The sequence below is a fragment of the Sebastes umbrosus genome, chromosome 10, assembly GCF_015220745.1.
Source record: "Sebastes umbrosus isolate fSebUmb1 chromosome 10, fSebUmb1.pri, whole genome shotgun sequence".
Classification (NCBI taxonomy): domain Eukaryota; kingdom Metazoa; phylum Chordata; class Actinopteri; order Perciformes; family Sebastidae; genus Sebastes; species Sebastes umbrosus.
The window spans coordinates 17,431,850-17,451,413 of record NC_051278.1 but is presented as its reverse complement, the minus strand read 5'-3'; the positions used below and the strand labels follow the sequence as shown (position 1 = coordinate 17,451,413).

Below are 19,564 nucleotides of genomic sequence, written 5' to 3'. Positions count from 1 at the left end.
GCAGGAAGAATTAGCAGTTAGTTTTTGCACTACTTTGTAGTGAAAATTGACGATGGATGGATGGATGAAGTCATGGAGACACGTTAAATAAACACTTGTGTTGTTGCCACAAATCAACAAGTTTCTCCTTCATTTCTGAGGTCCAATCTTACTACGGTGGTTGTCCTTCTGCTTCAGTCAGCTCGGTTCTCAATTGTCTATCGTCCTTACCCACATGACTGCGTCATCAGCTGTCCTCAGGGTTCCCCACAACAGGATATCCAATCGTAAATATAGAGCATGTTTAATATTTACGATTTGAAATCGGTGCGGCCAGGATGAACTTCCGAGCCGATCGGGGATGTAAAAAAACACTCTTACCATACCTCACACCACAGGAGTATCTGGAAAGATAATCTTTAGAACCATAACAAAGCTGGGCTTTGCTGACGATTGTTGAGAGGGGGGAATCGAATCGGTCCCAAAATCGGCTTGATTCTCATGTAGTTTGTGCCCAGCGTAATGGTGCAAAGAAAAATCTCATTATAAAATGCATATGAAAAGATAAACTGTTCTAGTGTCTATTTTGAGAATAGACAGAGACAAATAATGATATGTATACACACAGCACTTAAGTGAGCAAACCTGCTGCAATGGGTTTGTGGAAGCTGCACTTCTGTTAGTAATAAGTGGATTTATAAAAATCACTGAATGACCCCAGAGTCTTTCAGAGATATAGAAATGTTTTGGCTATGTTGAGCATCAGTATTAACAACATCTATCAGTGTTTGAGCCATGATCTCGTGCTAACCTTCAGGCCACATCCAGGCCTCATTGCTGGAGATGAGGTTATACAACAAGCTCTATTTAGACCTTTATAGTGTTACAAGAGCAGCAGCAAACAGTACACTGTGATTACATGGAGTGTTGCTGTAATTCAAAGACCACTTCTCACTTTGGCATTTCACGCTATATAACCGCCTCCAAAGCTTACAGCGACTTTGAATGTGTGAAATTGTGATAATGCAAAAAAAAAAATCACCTTACGGCTTGGCTTGTGTGCAGCTGATCTGCTTTGTGTTTTCAGAGTAAACAAATTAACCAAAAGAATAATCCTGTATTACATGAACTATTTTTTTGTCATAATACAATATAGAAATGGATAGAAATCAGCTACATAGACTAACAGTACAGTTATTTAGCTTTTAAAACCTGGATTTAAAGCTCCTATTTGTTGAATATCCAAAACAAAATGTCAGTGTCAAATTAATTTAGCTATCATAACAGTAAAAAAAGTGTTTATTCCATGTGTCGCAAAACACGCACGCAAAATATCAGGCGGACTTAATTTTTATGACAACTGTCTTAACATACTGCAACCAAGGGATTGAAGGTGTCACCAGTCATCACATTTCTAATTCTACACAAAGAGGCTTTAAGTCAAACGCAACATATATTTTATCAAGTTAAGGGAAAGTGGAAAACAGAGCATGAGTCATAAAATGTTACAAATCAGTGCTGCAGTATGGTACTTTTTGCGTGTGTCGTGTGTGTTCAACTTCAACTCTCAACTTTATTTGTCCCCAAAGGGCATTTGATTTTGCAGCTGAGAGTGCAACATGAAACAAACATAAAATCAGTCAGAGTAACGCAGACTTGGAACAGCAATAACAACAATACGTGATGACTACCAGGTCATCCTCCGAGTATGACCAGCAGCAGAGCATTATAATCAAGATCAAAATACGTCCAGTGGCAACAACATAATCAGAAATCAACATGAACATCATCCTACAAGTAGGCCTAAATATTCCTGATGCACTGTGGGGATGAATGATGAAGAGCGTGGTTGGGACATGATGGAATTTGCCCTGTTTACCATCTGGGATTGCTCAACCCGGTCACACGAAAAGGCATGTTAATGACACGATAATGCGCAAGGCAAAAGCGTATAATAAGAACATCGTTCTTGCTTTAGGCGTGTCATTTTCATGCCATATAGTCCGTACTGACTGCAATGTAATGACGTAGAATAAAAGGGGAGAAGGACCACTAATGTCAGGCAGGCGGGTGGGAGGGGGGGGCTGGATGGGTCCAACAAACACAGGACTTTCAACCAGGAGACTGGTGTTTGATACCGGTGTTTTGTTTTGTAAGTTGTGTTAGTGACGTTTGTCATGTGTTGTCCGTAGTGATGTTGTGTTGTTTCCATACATAATTTACTCGGGTTACGAGGCAAAACCATAGACTGTATAAAATATGGTCGTAGTCTCAGTGATGTCACCCATAGGTTTCTGAAGAGTCTTAGTGGAGCTCAAAGTGGGTGGCTCCATTCATCGCCATATTGGCAGTGACGACACAGCCTAACTCACAGCTAATCCAAAAATGGGCAAAGAGATGGATCGTTGGTGGAGCTGAGGCGGCCCCAGGAGACGCAGCAGAAAAGATATCAATTAGCCAAACTTTAAGCCTTAAAATAAAATAAACGGGTGAGTTATATAAAAATTCACTCCCCCCCGTACAGAGATATTAGCTATAGAGACCAAAACCATTTTTTTGTATCAGGCTGTGAACATGTTTATTTCTGCTGTGAAGTCTGGCATTTTAACACGGGGGTCTATGGGGATTGACTCTCTTTTGGAGCCAGCCTCAAGTGGCCATTCAAAGTTTTTGGCACTTCCGCGTTTGCTTTATTTCTCAGCACAGGAGGTTACCGCTTGGCTACAGCAGGATACTACGATGGACCACCTGTAATTTTGCAGCTTGCATTCACTATTTTAGCCAGTGCCTTCTTGGACGACTGACTCTTTTAAATCTCATGTCTTTACAGGGAACTACTGTGAGGTCAACACAGACGAGTGCATGTCCTCACCCTGCCTGCACAACGCCACGTGCGTTGACCTTGTTCATGGCTATGGATGCATCTGTATGCCTGGCTTTACAGGTTAGTGGATGCACTTTTTGTATTTGGGTCTTTTTTTACACATTTAGACAATGACATCTTTAATCATAAATCCTGTACTGCCATTAAAACAAGTACATTTTCTAAGTGAAGTCAGCAGCTCCTCTTTATAGTATAGAGACAAAACGGTAGTTTAATTCTTGTGCACATTTTGAAGTCTTTCCGAATAATGATTTCCCTACATGTGGTGCTGTGATGTCAACTGTTAAAAGCACAAAGATGAGTAATGACTCTCAATTAAAACAAAGATCGTGTGTTTCCACCCGTGAAAGTTTCTTAAGAATTGCTAATAATTCCCACACAGTCAGATTCAGTACTTTACAAACAATACAACTGTTGGCAGTGCTGAATTGTGTGATTTCAAAGGAGCTGGTTTCCCTTCTTTTAAAAAAAAAAAAAAAAAATCCCTATGAATAATGTTTTAAAGAAAACTTTTTTGAATAAGAAATTAAATTTGAAATGGAGTTCTTGCTGTGAGGATGTTTCATACTGTGCTGCAGCACCGTAGAGAGCCCTCTCTGGTATTTTAGCTGTATTCAGCACTACTTCCACCTTTCCACATCACCTGTGTGTCTAGTATTAAGATCAAGATTAAAAATAATAATAATTTACAAAAAACCCTAACCCAATTATTTTAGGTTCATGCCGTCTAATATATTCAACCTCTGTTTATATCCCAATGAAAGGTTGTGGTTGCTCTAAAGTGATGTTAAGCAGCTGCCTGTAATATATAACTGCACAAGCTGTGATTTGACGGTTTAAGAGAGATAAGAGTCAAACATTTATGCCAGCGACCCTTTGACACAACGTATTTATCAATCTGTGTTCTTTTCTGTCAAAGGTGCCGACTGTGAACTTGACATTGACGAGTGTGCTTCATCTCCCTGCAAGAATGGAGCCACTTGCATTGACCAGCCTGGTAATTACTTCTGCCAATGTGTGGCTCCATTTAAAGGTAATGAGCACCGAGGGAATGGGGACAAAAAGCAAAGTTAATTAACTCCACATACTATCATTTTCACCTGTCTGAACTCACTTCACATGTCTTGACGAAATAGAACATCTTCATTTTCTACCTGTGGTTAAAAAAAGAAAACTGGAGTCATTAGTGAGATGTAAGCTACGGTGGGTGCTTCTGCCACACAAGTGGCAAATTTCATCATTTAGTCAGAGGAGCTTTGCATGTCAATGGAAATCAAAATATTGATGTGTGATTTGGGGTAAAGGAGGATTTTACCAAAAAAGGGAAAGAGATTCAAACTCACTTTTTTCTCTTATTTTACAAGACAGGAAACCTGATTTGAAGAATGATCAGTTTGTAGCCAAAACATGGATCTAGTTTTCATAATGACATTTTACAATGGCCGTAGCTAAAGTTAAATTGTTCTAATTTTATAATTTAATTATTTTCTTACCACAAATATATGTATTGATTTACTAAGTTTTTACTAGGGCTGTCAAAATTAACGCAATAATAATGCTTTAACGCAAATTCGTTTTAACGCCACTAATTTCTTTAAACGCGTTAACTAGAAAACCCGAGGAATCCATTGGTACCAACCATGTCATACTAGCTTGTTGCGAAGGACACTCCAAAACTGGCATGGCCATTTTCAAAGGGGTCCCGTGACCTCTGACCTCGAGATATGTGAATGAAAATGGGTTCTATGGGTACCCACGAGTCTCCCCTTTACAAACAGGCCCACTTTATGACAATCACATGCAGTTTGGGGCAAGTCATAGTCAAGTCAGCACACTGACACACTGACAGCTGTTGTTGCCTGTTGGGCTTGAGTTTGCCATGTTATGATTTGAGCATATTTTTTATTCTAAATGCAGTACCTGTGAGGGTTTCTGGACAATATTTGTCATTGTTTTGTTTTGTTAATTGATTTCCAATAATAAATATGTACACATAATTGCATGAAACAAGCATATCGGCCAACTCTTATGTTGATGAGAGTATTAAATACTTTAATACTCATTAATACTTTAATACTCATACTCATTAAATACATTTTTAACAGATAAAAAAATGTCAATTAGTCCCATTTAACCGTGGACAATCATGCGATTAATCACGATAAAATATATAGATCGATTGACAGCCCTAGTTTGTACACAATACTAGTAGTATATTACATTATTATTTATTCATCTGTAGATCATACTTTACTGTCAGTAATCAACTAAACATTTATATATTGTATAAATTAGCACATTTTGGTTATCTGTATTTAACACAATAGGAATGTGTTACTTTAATTGAAAGAAATATTAAATTAGGATTTAATCAGTAAATTTAGCATGTAGCTAATACTACACCACTTGTGCTTTCATAAACAAATGATCAAAAGTAAAACGTCTTAAATGACGAGACTCTACCATGAAGGAACTGTCAGTGCATAAAATTCTAGTTGTGAGATTTCACCGGAGCACAAAGGGCTCCATCTTTAATAAATGTGCATTAATCCAGCCAGACTCCTCATAGACGCGCTCATCCTAACAAAACCGAGCAACCAGTCAAGAAGGACCTTGGTCATAACCCAAGGATCACTCTGACAGATCTAATGAGCTCGCTGGCTGTGGGCTCTTTCTGGAAGGACAACAGTCAGGGCAGCACTTCACAAATCAGGCTTTACGGCGGAGTGGCCGGGAGGAAATGACTACTGAAAAAGGCACCTGAAATTTACAAAAAGGCACTTCAAAGACCGCTGACGGCGTGAGGAGAAAGATTCAGAGCGCTGATGAAAATGAACATGGACGTCTTGAGCTGTAATTCAAAGCACGGCAAAAATGAGGCACAGTTGATTACCCATGTAACACCGTTCCTTCCTACTGTAAGGCATGGTACTGGCCACATCGTGATCTGGTTGCTTTTCATAGTCAAAGATAAAGGGAACTGTAAATTAAATCGAATGCAAGTACACTATAAGAGAGTCTATAATAATGTGGGATCATTAAAGCAACCGAGCACAGTATTTTGAGGTTATTCTAAGTTACTGTATGGCGCGCGCACACGCATGGTCATTACCATTACATAATCACTCCGTTCCCATTCTGCACAAATCACTTTGTAGCTGAAGATTTCCAGTGCTGTGTCAAAGCTGCATCTTATAAAAGCAGAAGCCTTGGTTTGTTCCAGATTAGTGTTAGACCCAATCAGCACCTCATTCGTTTTCCTCCATCACACATTTTGAGAAGCAAAGTGTGTTTAAAGCAAATAAATGATTTGTTTTCTTTGATTTAATCACAGCTCCACTCTTTCTACAAGTCTGGTAGTATCTACAAATGGCAGATAGCCACAGTACAAGTACGATAATACTAGAATGAGGGACTTTGCAGTGGAAACTTTGCTGTACTCCAGTCCTGAGGCCTTACTTAGCCTAAACAATTCTAGTGAGGAGTCCCAGCTTAGGAGTGATTTAGGGAATTTCTCAAGGAAAAGACAGAAACTTTGACCTCAGTGAGGATGTGTGGTTGATCCAGTCATAGACATACATACCGTACATAGACGCCGCATTGACTCCTGGATCGTACGTCAACATGGGCACCATATTGGACCTGGCAAGACTGGCCTGTAACCCTATACAAGTGAACGCCATGTTATGATTTGAGCATATCTTTTATGCGAAATGCAGTACCTGTGAGGGTGTCTGGACAATATTTATCATTGTTTTGCATTGGTAATTGATTTTTAATAATAAATATATACATACATTTGCATTAAGCAAGCATATTTGCTCACTCCCATGTTGAATACTTGACAAATGCCCCTTTAAGGTATTTTGAACGGATAAAAAATGTATGATTAATTTGCGATTAATCGTGATTAACTCTGGACAATCATGTGGTTAATCACGATTAAATATTTTAATCGTTTGACGGCCCTAGTATCGATACTTAGATATTTTTGACAACACTAGCGTATTCACATACTGATAGTTGTTATATTTATTTGCTTATGTTTATTTACCATGCTGGTAATTTTAGTATTTAATCTATTTCATTAACTCACTGTCATTCAGCGTTTGGAGAATATTTCTCCTGCCTACTTTCTGCCATTTTCTCCTCTCTTAAGCCTTTTCAAAGTCCTCTCTCCTCCTAACAGTTTCTCACCTTAGGAGCTCTCCTAAGGGCTAAGATGCCTTGTGAATAACTATTATCTTTACCTGGAACTAATTTTAACGGTTAGGGGAAATTCATAGAAAATGTCATCATTCTAAGAATTTTCTTCGTCACTAGGAGCGACTCTTTGTGCCAAGAAGCTTTATGAACACGGCCCCTGGAGTTTGTGAGAGCTGCCGGGACTCAAAAGCACTGAGACCTGCAAACAGCTGCAGAATGGGTTGTTGATTCTCAATGAGATTGGCAGGCCTGGCAATCATTTCACACTACAAAGAGTGATTTGATTCAATGTTTATATCAAAATATGGCCCCGTGGAGCTGTAATACCACTCACTTCTTATACAATGAATGGTTAAGTAAGAATTTGGAAAGCATTGTGTGTTTGACATCTATAGTGCTGCCACTTCTTTCCTAAAGAAAGACTGTTCCCTGCGTACTGTATGACTGGCAAGCTGTTATATAATGTCATGAGTATTCACAATATTAAAGAACCAAATTTCAATATTTCCACCAAGTTTCTATGTAATATGCTGACACAGCTAGAACTGAACTTTAATCAGCTGTGGCTACTAACCTGCTGGCTCAGCCAAAAGCAGTCTTATATATACACTTTTGAGCAGAACCCATTTGGGTTTAGCAATTCCTCTACAAAATAGGCAGCTGATGATTGCTGATTACTCATTTTTTGCAGCAATTTCTGTAAGAATGTCCTAATAATGTTTTTTTTCTCGACATGTTTCTTCATGTGACTCTTTTACAGAAATTATCAGAGGTAACCATGTTATGCGTTGTGTTATTTAACGTGCATTGCCTGGGCTCATTAATGTTCTGCGCTTGCTTTGTTAAGATCATTTGTGGCTATGTATGCTCTTCATTTCTTTCCCTTTGTTTGTCTTTCATAACGTTTTTATTTGTGTTTGAGAAGAGTGATTTTCTTCAACAGATTCATGCATGTTCTGAATATAGTGATGTCTGGCATTTCAATTTAGTCTGTACGGTTCTAGCAGTTTACTAAAACAAAGTGACTGTTAAAGCTGCAGTGGGTAGAAATGGAGCAAATATGATTTTTAAAAAAAGTTATTTTTGTACGCTGTGTTGTGAACAACAAATCTGTGTTGAAATCAACAGGAGGAGATTTAATAACATTATCTGTTAGAAGCTGGTGGGCAGCACTGTCCTGCTTGGTTAAATAACGGAGCTATTAACGTTAACGGAGGTGCCATTGAGTTACAATTATGAGGCGTTCAAACTCTGCTCTCAATAAAATGACCATTGGGTGAAGGTAAATTCCAACGTTATCATGATGTGTTCAAATGTAATCTCGTAAGATTACGTTTTTGGCGAGAAACTTGAATAAATCCATTTGTTTGAAGGATATGTTTTCACAGTAATATAATAATAGAGATAATAATAGACCCTGCCCGGCAGCCATGTTGAGATCAGTTGAGGAAATACCAAGCACCGCCCACCAGCCGGAGCACAGCTAATAGGAACGCTCTATCTCTGAAATGACCTGTGGTTGGCCAAAGTCTGAAAACAGAGTCAAGAGGAGGTGCAGAAGTTTAGTTTTCTCTCAGAGCACTTGAATTACAATATGCTGAAAGGTTATTATAGGATTTTTGCCCATTGATGCCAAAAATATTCTGCCTACTACAGGTTTAAGTGACACAAAAATTTTAACTTTCAGTCGTGCATTAGTAATGAAATGGTGTGCTGCACAGCCACTGGAGTGCTTTTATGAGCTGTTTTAAATCAGCATGGAACAGGACTGCTATTCATTCGGTAATTGTTTTGTCACAAGCACAACACCTGTAATATTTGAGGTACTACAATAACATCAGCAATTTAATTTCTAATGTTCAGCCATTGAAATGGATGAAACAGTCCTAAAATGCTTCTAAAACAGCATCCATACTTTATATCTGTGAGGATAATCTTATTGCAAGTATTATAATTTTTGTTCATCATTTTGGTTCTGTTTAAAAAAAGGAAAGTGGCAAGATTTTAAGACTTGTTTCTTTTACAGTAATTTTGATTGATATAAAAATGTAAAAAGTGATTCTGGATCAGCTTCTACTGGAGCATGTATAAGTATTCCTGTGTGTCTCTCTCTGTTGGTCTCTCTTTTTAATGAGTGAGCTTGACACAGCATGCAATCCACCACATGGACGAGTTCATGGAAACATACAACAGCAGTATAACCTTTAACAACCAGGTTTACAATCCCATTGCATTTCTAGACAGGTTGTTGTGTTGTTGTCTGCTGGTTGATTCTCCTACATGTGTTTCTATGCCTCGCTCCAGGTCATAATTGTGAGTTCCTACCCTGCGAGGCCAGCAATCCGTGCGAGAACGGTGCAGTATGTGTGGAGGAGTTGGATCCGGACCGTTTCCCTTCGGGTTTCCGCTGTCATTGTCGCCGGGGCTTCACTGGCCCCCGCTGTGAAATCAATGTGGATGAGTGCGACTCCAGCCCCTGTTTTCACGGCTTCTGCTATGATGGTGAGAAACCGCCTATCTTGCCAACGTGCTTAATAACAGGCACTTAAGATGGAATAAAACCTTCACACACACACACACACACACACACACACACACACATACACAGTGAATCTGTCCAATTTCGTTCTGCTCACTTACAGTCTGACAGGCAGTTTTCAATTAGGTCACGATTGCAGCTAATACGAGTGATATGAGAGTGAGTTATTCCATGTGATGTGAGGATCTAGGACATTACCTGCTGGAGTGGGCTTGATTAGTTCCTTAACACAACTGTAACAGGAAATCAATTAAGCATCAATGCTGTGTTGTAATTTGAATAAGGGATGATAAATGACAACATTCATGCAATCAAAGGCAGAATATTGTTTTTCTTCTCGTGGCTATCTGATGAGATTTCACTCCTGTGTATTCCATCTCTCGCATAAGTGATTAAAAACGCATTGATCAGAATAATAGTCTTAAAGTTAAGGATTATTTATCACCAGTTGGTCAATGATTGCAATGTAGTCAGTTAATTAGTTTTACATTTATTGTGAAGGACAAAAATTTAAAAACGGCACACATTTCCGTGAAATGTTTTGCTTTAAGATGACTGTAATTACTGTGCAGTCAAATTAGATTTCCCTCAGTAGCAAAATATTATGCTGTCTTAAAGGGCCAGTGTTTAGGATTTGGTGGCATCTATCAGTGTGGTTGCAAATTGCAACCAATTGAGTACCCCTCCGCTCACTCCTCCCTTTCCAAGACTGCGGTAACGTGAGCCGCCGAGTGCAAAACCATGGTAACTCAGTAACTCAGAGGCAATCCTTACCCTAATAACACTACTTTAGGAGCAATGGAAGTCAGACAGCGGTGGTGGTGCCACGGTTTTGCACTCTGCAGCTCACGGGAACTACGGTGGCCTTCAGGTAACGTAAGAATGTGAAATGCTCTCTCTAGAGCTGTTTGGTGTTTGGTTTGTCTGTTCTGGGCTTCTGTAGAAACATGGCAGAGCAACCAGGGTTGGCTTAAGGCATAGGCTTTATAGGCGGTCACCTAGGGCGCCACCTTCTGGGGAGCGCTGGTCGCCCTCTAAAAGAAAATATGAATTAAATAATTTAAAAAAAAATGCCGGTGGACGCTCTTCCTCATTTTCTGCATTGAGGTAACAAATAAAAAAGAAAGAAATACAATTTCACCCCTGTAACTCTTGTTGAAGTGAAACTGACTTTTAAGCCAACAATTTCAGGCGCAAATTATTTTTTTAAATGATAATAAATACAATTATTTATGAAAATAGAAATCTTAATTTTTATCTTTAAATCATTGTGATGTCGATGTGTGTTGTGGCTTACGGGGCTAAGGCTCTGGGGGTTTTGACCTCAACCCTAAGGCGGGGGCTCTAAATGCAAATTTTGCGTAGGGCCCAAAAGGGCTAGAACCAGCCCTGGGAGCAACATGGGGGACTCCGTGAAAAGGACCCGCTCCCTATGTAGATATAAAGGGCTCATTCTAAGCTAATGAAAACACAACAATTCTTGATTATACACTAATGAAAACCTAATTATGAATATTATATTCCATTTCTGGCAATAGATCCTCTGAAATGCTACACACTGTTCCTTTAATACCTTCTAGCCTTCGTGGCATTTCAACAAACCCTGCCAATGTTGTTTCGACTGGCTCATGCCGGAAAAAAACAGTGATGGCAGTGGATTGCTATCCAAGAGTATCCTATCCTTCACTGTGCTACAGTAGACCTCGGCCAGCTGTCTTGACTAATCTTCAGTGCAGCCAGTTCACCTTAGGTTAGTGAGGCAGGCCTCTAGGACCTATTGGCCGGCGCTCAGCAGCAGCCAGCCAGCCACCAGGGAGAGCACTGCGTAGCCACAGTGGCTGAGATGAGTAATGCTGCTGCCACCCAGGACCTAAAGCATTTAATGAGAGTAATAGCAGCTACACGCACCAAGACAGAGTGACAGCATAGATTACGTGGTAAATCTTTGGGATAATGAAGAATCCTGGGACCCTGACTGGGGAAGTAATAAATTCACTCCTGTAAGAAGTGCAATTACCTCTGTCACTGGCTGCCTGTACACCAGTGTTGTGTTGGAGAAACAGAATGATGCATCCCGCTTTAACGTCATTAATAATTAAAGAGGGGAAGGAATGGATTATTCGACGTGGGAGATTCTAACTTCTGATGGAAGAAATTGGCGCATTTGTAACATCTGAATAAAGAATGGCCCTCTCTCCCACTGTTGTACTTCTTTTCCCGCTCATTCGGTGTGTTGCAAGTGTGTTAAGCCTTCATTGACGGAGAGTGGGATGAGTACAGATGGAGAAAAGAAAAGAGACTGAATGGCCATTGCAGAGAGGTTCATTTAAAGATGGTTAGTGTGTCAAACTCTGTCAGCCTGATGTAGAGGGGGGTAAACTGTCACATAGATTTAGCAACAACAGGTTTGACTGACACCAGCACAATGCGTTTCTTTCTCTTTTTTAAAATCATTGTTTTTAATGACACTTAGCATCAAACATATGGTGCCTTCAAATGGGGTCGTGTTTACCGTGTTCACGAGAAAAGTCCATATAAACGCCCCCCTCTTGTGGTATTCACAACCTTGTAAGTGGAATTACAGTTCACGAGTTGTGACATGTTTATTGACATTGTCAGAAATGGCGGAGGCCTTGGAAGTTCATTTTTCGGTACATAATAAGTGAATATATTGTTATTTTAGTCGTATGTTGTGTTTCTTCATAATTGTATAATGTTTGAGAAAATGTTGATATTGCCAACGGCCTCATCTTTTTTCTCCGTCATTATGCCTTTGCATTTCCTGAATTATGTTACCCGCTTGCCTGGTGGCTAAATTGTTAGCCTCTGTGGCTTCTAGATGCCGACAGTAACGTTAATATTGCCGTTGCTTAGCAGCGATGTTCTCACGATGTTACCACTTGAACGCCAAGGCAACAATACTTCAGTTACAGATATAGTATGTGTACATCATCCACTTATGTGTGTCTAAAGTGCCACATTTTATGATTCGTTATAGATACAGAGTAAAACCAAAACAGTGAAAACTATGAACAATTTAGGTGTGATCCTTTCTTTACCATATAATCATAGATTTGCAAAAATAAAATCTGGCCTGTGGGGTGTTACATAGTTAACCCAGTTTTCCGAACTTGACAAATGTAATTCCAATTTATGGTTAACATATGCTGTTATGTTTTCCATTTTGTAAATGTCCAAATGTCCAATGTATTTGATAAATATTTATCTCTTTTCAGCCATCCTTGAGTCCAAAAAAATAAGGTCTTACTCTCCAGGGGTAAATGACATCTGAAAATAACTTGTAAGGCGTTATGTGTCCTTCTCCAAACAAGACGTTTCTTTTACTAGTCATATTCATTAAACGATGAAATCACAGTGGGTGATTGTGCTTTATAGTCGTAATCAGCACTTACCTGTGTAAAGATGTTGACCTACTGAGAGCAGAGAGTGAATTAATGTATGATGCAAGTTGCTGTAACTGTCCTACTGATCTTGTTTCAGTCGTGGACGGCTTTTACTGCCTTTGCAATCCTGGTTACGCTGGGCCAAGATGTGAGCAAGACATTGATGACTGCATGAACAGTTTGTGCAGCACCAACTCAGTATGTAAAGACCTCCATCTGGTAAGTACACACTTTTTTTTTCGTTTGGCAGCATAATGGCCTGATATAATGGCATTTAAAAGGCTTTTAAATGGCACTATGTCCTGTAAATCACTCTAGTTGGTAACTCATTGGAAAGCACTACAGTTTATTATACAATATTGACAAGGCACTGCCTATTGCCTTTGATGGCTGTCATGCAGTTAATGTTCAAAAGCATTTCTATTGCAGTAAAATGTAAACAACTGTGCAATAACATAAATGGCGATGTATTATTAAAAAGAATAAAATGCGGCTACGTGGCTCTGGGCTCTGCTGCAGCTGTACAACGATCAGGTTTATATATTGTAGGCAAATCTGGCAGATTTTATTGGTCTTATTGGGAAATTTGCTCAGCAGGAGGAGATGCAAGTGTCAGGTGTCTGTCATCTGAAATGAGATAGGAACAGGAAATATCTCTTAATGTCTAATAAATGAAGCGCATTATTTTATCTCCTAATAGGCAAATCATGCCATTTATGCCATTTATGCCTTGTGGGCTGAGCTTTTAATTTGTCAAAATGATCAAAAGGTTACTAAAGAATACTTGGTAAAAAAAACACACAGGAGCACAGTAGACATCACAGCTGCATGATTATGGCCAAGATGATAATCACAATTATTTTTGATTAATATTGATTATTTATCACAATTATTCATTGATTTTAGGGACACATTTATTGCACTTTCACGTTTAAATAGTTGGAGCTAGTAAAAAAAACAGCTGCTCATAGAACATGATTTGCCCTCTTTCTGAAAAAAACCCCACTACATTAACAGCTTACATAGTTATATATATTTTATATATATGTATAAATAAAGAGAAGGTCAAAATCTGTTAAAATGTAGTTTTTAACTGTCTCATAGGATATTCAATATCTGTTTTTGTATGTAAAGTTGTGGTTAAGTGTCAAAATGACAAAATATTTCTTTCTTTAGGCATATATTTTATTGTAATTATACACTTTTAAATAGATCAATAACAGTAATTTCATGTATTTGACAGTGATATATCGACATAACAAACATATTTCTTGTAAAATTACAGAAAATCTTGCTTTTATCAATAAAGAATACTTCATTTTGATGTTAGATTTGTTAAAATTAGCATGCAAAAGCTGTTAAAAAAACAGATATTTGATGTATTCCATTTATACAGATTTGTTTGAACATGACAAATTTCAATAAACAGTTAAGTCTTGTAATTTTAACATGATTTTCCTCTCAGTTTGAAATACATGGAAAAAAATAACAAATGTATTGAGAAAAATTGTAAAAAAATGTTTTTGTGTAGTGGATTGAACTACAGTGGTAGGATATTTACAGGACAGGCCTGGTCGGTCTGCCTTCTGGCTGCAGGGCTCAGTTGATTTTGTGATAAATGAAAACAGTTTGTGAAATTTAGGCTGTAAATTGCATATCAAAGATCAAGTGATTTTCTAAACACTCATTATTCTCAGTACATTTTATTCCAAGCGTGCTTGTCCTGCTGTACTGATGTCTGTTTACACGCTCACACACTTCTGGGTTCAAGAGAACATTTTAAGTTTTTTGCAAGGCACAGCTCTACTTCTGTAGTTATTTGGTTGTTTTTTCAGCCAATAACATTGATCTGTTGCAGCTGCAAAAAGGCCTTGGGAGCTGCATGCTGCTTACAAACTGTGCAATGAGAACCATGGGGCCCTTTTTCCAACAGCTGCTTATTTGCTAACAGATTGCAGTAGTGAACCAGATGGGTCATAGATAAAGTCTTCTTTTTTCTTTTTTCTTTAGACAAAGACAGATAACTTCTGGTGTACAGTCCACACCTAATGTTAGAGCTTAAATTAAGTTTGTGCTCTTGAAAATTAGCACATAATTTATGTTACAAAAAATAAGATTATGTTTTGGTTGTGAGGCTATGGAGACCCAGACGAGCCACATGGTGAGGAGAAAAAAAGAGAGATTTGCTCTCACAAGTATTTCAGAACCTTTCATAAGTATTCATCATGTAATAACAATTTTCTGTTCTTTTTTTTTGTCACAAAGACAAAATCTCAAACACAAAGACATTTCTACTATTTTGTAATTTCAACCTTTCAAAATTGATTTTGAGATTTTCAAAAGTTGTGGCAGTGAACTTCCTCCACAGCAACTACTCAATACAGGTCTATATTTCAAAATAATCCAAAGCCAACACGTATTTTTACTTTTCAGTGTGTTAAAATATTACTTTTGTTTCCTCTCCTTCACTTATTAACCCTTTAACAACTGACCTGGTTGTTGTTTGCATGATCCTGTTTAAATCAATCTAAATAAAATCTATAATAGCTAGAGCATTCATTCATTCTTGCAGCATAAAGATGAGGCTTCTGTCTTTAGTGTCATCCCATTGAACGCTCATGATGACATCATTATGTTGCGTGCGTTAAAAAACGGGGATGAAATGCATGGTGGTGCCAGAGTATTGCCCCGTAATGACCGCGGGATATCGTTGTTTGCATGATCCTGTTTAAATCGATAAAATATAAATCGGAATAGCTAGAGAAAATTCATTCATTTGGCAGCAGAAAGCTAGGTCTGTCTTTCGCGTCATCATGTTATACGCTCGTGATGACGTCATCATGTAACGAAACTATCAAAACGCCTTTGAACTTGATTTGCTCATAAAAATGAACATATCTCTATGGAGTGTTACAAAATATTTTCTTTATGTTTCAACATTTCAAAATCTTTTGGATCAGTATGTTTTGTGTGTTTGAGTAACATTTTATGAAAAAACATGCCCAATTTTTGCAGTTGTTTTTTATTTATGGCACAATTTCAATACTTGTATCAATTATTATAGTTTATTGACTGACATAACAGTTTAGATTAAGTTGTGCAGACTTGAAAACTCCAAAAAATGACATCACAATAAGCAAACATAACAATATAGGTACTGGCGGACCATTTCTATTGCAGAGTTCAAAGGGTTCAACAAAGTATACTGCCATGGGCCATTATGATATCGAAAACTAGTGTTTTACTTTACGCTTTCGTAGGTAAATTTCTAGTATTCATAGGAAGCAATACCTGAAGCAACATTTTCTCATGTTGTCATCAAGACACATTGGTTACAAGAAAGTGCTACTGTAGCAATTTCAGGATAACTGAAGGACAAATGCTCATTTTCCCTCTCTACATTATGAAATAGTCAACAAGGGATTCTGTGACAAGGTTTCAAAATTGCACCAGCACAAAATCCTGGTTCAAATGTTCAGTGTAATTTTCTGGGATAAACTGAATAAAATCCAAAGACAAAAGGACACACTGCATAAGACGGGAATTGGGTCTGATATGAGGGGTATAATGAAATTTCAGCCAATATTTTTCTAGTCACACTGTTCTCTGTTTCACCATTATATTTATTTCTCTCCGCTCATTATTCAAATATAGGGCCAGTTTTTGGAAACCTCTCAGCATAGTCTTGTTTACTGTGCAGCCATTCCTCTCTCTGAACACCGTGTCCCACAGAGCTTTAGCTTATTTTGGAGAATTGCGGTCCCTGAAGGTGACTTAGCAGCAAAAATGAGATTATGTTCTATTGCCAGGGGTAAGGAATAGGAGTCTCCTGGAGGTATCTAATTTATCAAGAGATGACGGCATCCCCCCCCCTCCCACCCCCACACAGCACCCCTACCACCACCAAAGGGCCCACAGTGTACAAATTATATCAGACAAAGTTTAACGGCTCCCCTCCAGTGTATGAAATACAGATTAGCATGTGTTCAACCAGCAGCACCCAGGACCTTCAGACAGGAGTTTGGCACCGAGGAATCCTGAAAAACCCTTGACCATATGACTGCCTTCATCCTGTATGCAAAGAGGAATGTAAATTGAACCGGTACCTCAGAAAGTAATAGACAACAAGCCATTCATCTCCCGCGCCATGATTAATTACCATAATGCAGATTGCGATGATGAAATAAAGGACAAGCATACTGCTCTGAATGGAGGGATAAAAAAGATTAGCAAGGGTAGGAGCTATATATATATATATATAAATCTGTATCTTAGTGTACAGAAACAACATATTCATTGGTTATAAGACACTTCTTAATCAAACATATTTGCTTATATGAAAATTCCCTTCCATACAAAATGTGAAATGGTCATATTGTATGCTTGATAAAGCCTTGTACCATGTTCCTTGAATGGCGTGGAAAAAACAGGCTTGCATATTACCCAGAGGGTGGGTGGTAGGAGGAATACATCTGCATGGCAGTGATGTGGAAATTTAAGACAAGCATGACACTTCCACAGTTTAAACACATTTCCACAGGAAAGATCTGTTTTTTCTGTGAGTGGGAGGTTTTATTCTGCAATATTTGCAAGCATTTGTTTACTAAAATGTAACAGGTATAAATGAGTAAACAAATAAGCCATCCGACTGCTCCACAACAACTTAATTAACAGCTTCCATATGTATATACAGTCACTTTTTGTTATATTTAATGGTGTGCATTGCTGCTATTATAATTAATAGACTCTAGCTATCTGAATTACTACGCCAAGACAAGTACAGATGTAAGGTGTCACTATATTTCAATGGTAATCTAATGGTGTTTCCTTTTTTTTTTGTGCAGAGTTATGAGTGTGTGTGTCACTCTGGCTGGGAGGGGGAGTTCTGCCAACGAGAAATTGATGAATGTTTATCGCAGCCTTGCAAAAACAACGCCACCTGCACAGACCTTCTCAACAGCTACAAGTAGGTGTGCGAGCCGGCCCGAGGGCACTGTCCTCACGAGGTGCATCAGTCACTTAATAAATGCAGGAAAAAGGAGCCGTTCAGAGATAGCAATATGTCCTTCCAACCGGTAGCGGAGATAATGAATTGCAGATGGCAGGTAAAACAAATGAGTCAATCAATGGCTCGCAGCATGAAAAAGGTTTCAGGGGATCTGTGACTCATTGGAGGAAAAAGCCGGTGTATCTGCTCCTGCTAATGCCCTCCTCTCGCTGGGGAGACGTAAAACTGCTTCAGGTGGAAAAGCAGGGGGATGAAAAGGAATGCAAGGTGGAGTGGTTGTGCTCGGGTGCTCACTGCCACCAAGTGGAATATTCAACCCGCCTTAAGAGCAGATACTTCAGAAATCTCTGTTTCTCTGTCCCCATCTCTCTCTCCCTCGCTGTCTAGCATGCATACATTTCCATTTAATCCCCACTCAGTGCTCTAACCTCCTGTGTCCTACATGCAGCTGTCCAGAATTAAAAGCAGCTCCGACCAGTAGTTCAATTAACCTTTAAATTCCCAGCACTGTCTCACACAGAGATCCAGGAGTGCTGTGCCAGTACATGGACTGCACCACTGTGTGCTTGCATGCTGCAAAATGTGGATCATTTGAATTGTTTATCAGCAGCACTCCCACAGTACCGCTGCTATTTCAATTTTTTGCACGATTGTCCTAGAGAAAAAATACTAAATAAGTGTTTATTTATTCAGGATTTATTTGAATTTATGCCGAAATGACCTCTACAGCGCCATATCTCCTCTCTGGTGTATCCAAGGTGTTTGTGCTCGCCAGGCTGGACAGGTGCGGACTGTGCCGAGGATGTGGATGAGTGTGATTCCGGGCCCTGTCTAAATGGAGCTCGTTGTCAGGAGTCAGACGTACCTGGGGAGTTTTCCTGCACCTGTCCCCCCTTCTTCAGCGGCCCCTTGTGCAGCCAGCCTTATGACCCCTGCAACCCCCTTCACAATCCGTGCCTGCACAACTCCACCTGCCTGACACGCTCCAATGGAACAGCCTCCTGCAGATGCCCAGCTGGTGAGTGAGCACACCGCCACAGCCTCGTACTAATAGTGCTTTTTTTTTTTAAATGTTAGCCCACTTTTCGAGTGTAACTACACCATTGTGTTCAATAGGTTACTGTACGCAGACAATCTGCACAGCTTAAGCACTTTACAAAAATTACAAAAAATTACATTTACATCATAGATCAAAAGGTTCTAGCGAAGAAGATGAAATATATTCCCCTGCTTCTTTTGTGTCTCCTGTGTGAGGTTTTCTAAAAAGTTACTATATCAACGGAGACGATAATTGTTTTCTTGTGCATGAATCATATGTTTTATTCTGTATTCCTGACACCATTGAAGAAACAGCGGTGAAGGTTTTCCTACCGAGATGTTTTAATGTGATAAAATACATATTTTTTCCAACCATGATTGATTCATGTAAAAAAAAGAAGTAAGACTTTTATTTTGTGCTGGATTGATTAGTCCATGTAGCTTGAATCTGGGCCATAAAGAGAGTGGGAAGCATAATATTACAAAGCATAAAACCTGGCCTTAGG

At 38.9% G+C, this 19,564-nt stretch overlaps 1 protein-coding gene across 1 annotated transcript in view; it reads left to right on the top strand.

Annotated features, from left to right (window-relative positions):
- Positions 1–19,046, top strand: part of LOC119495747 (protein eyes shut homolog) — a 52,382-nt gene extending 33,336 nt beyond the window's left edge. The window contains exons 14-19 of the mRNA XM_037782506.1: positions 2,810–2,923; positions 3,783–3,896; positions 9,374–9,571; positions 13,110–13,231; positions 17,857–17,978; positions 18,779–19,046. Of these exons, the coding sequence (XP_037638434.1) occupies positions 2,810–2,923; positions 3,783–3,896; positions 9,374–9,571; positions 13,110–13,231; positions 17,857–17,978; positions 18,779–19,046 (938 nt within the window). The remainder of the gene's footprint in view (positions 1–2,809; positions 2,924–3,782; positions 3,897–9,373; positions 9,572–13,109; positions 13,232–17,856; positions 17,979–18,778) is intronic.
- The last annotated feature ends 518 nt before the right edge of the window (positions 19,047–19,564 follow it).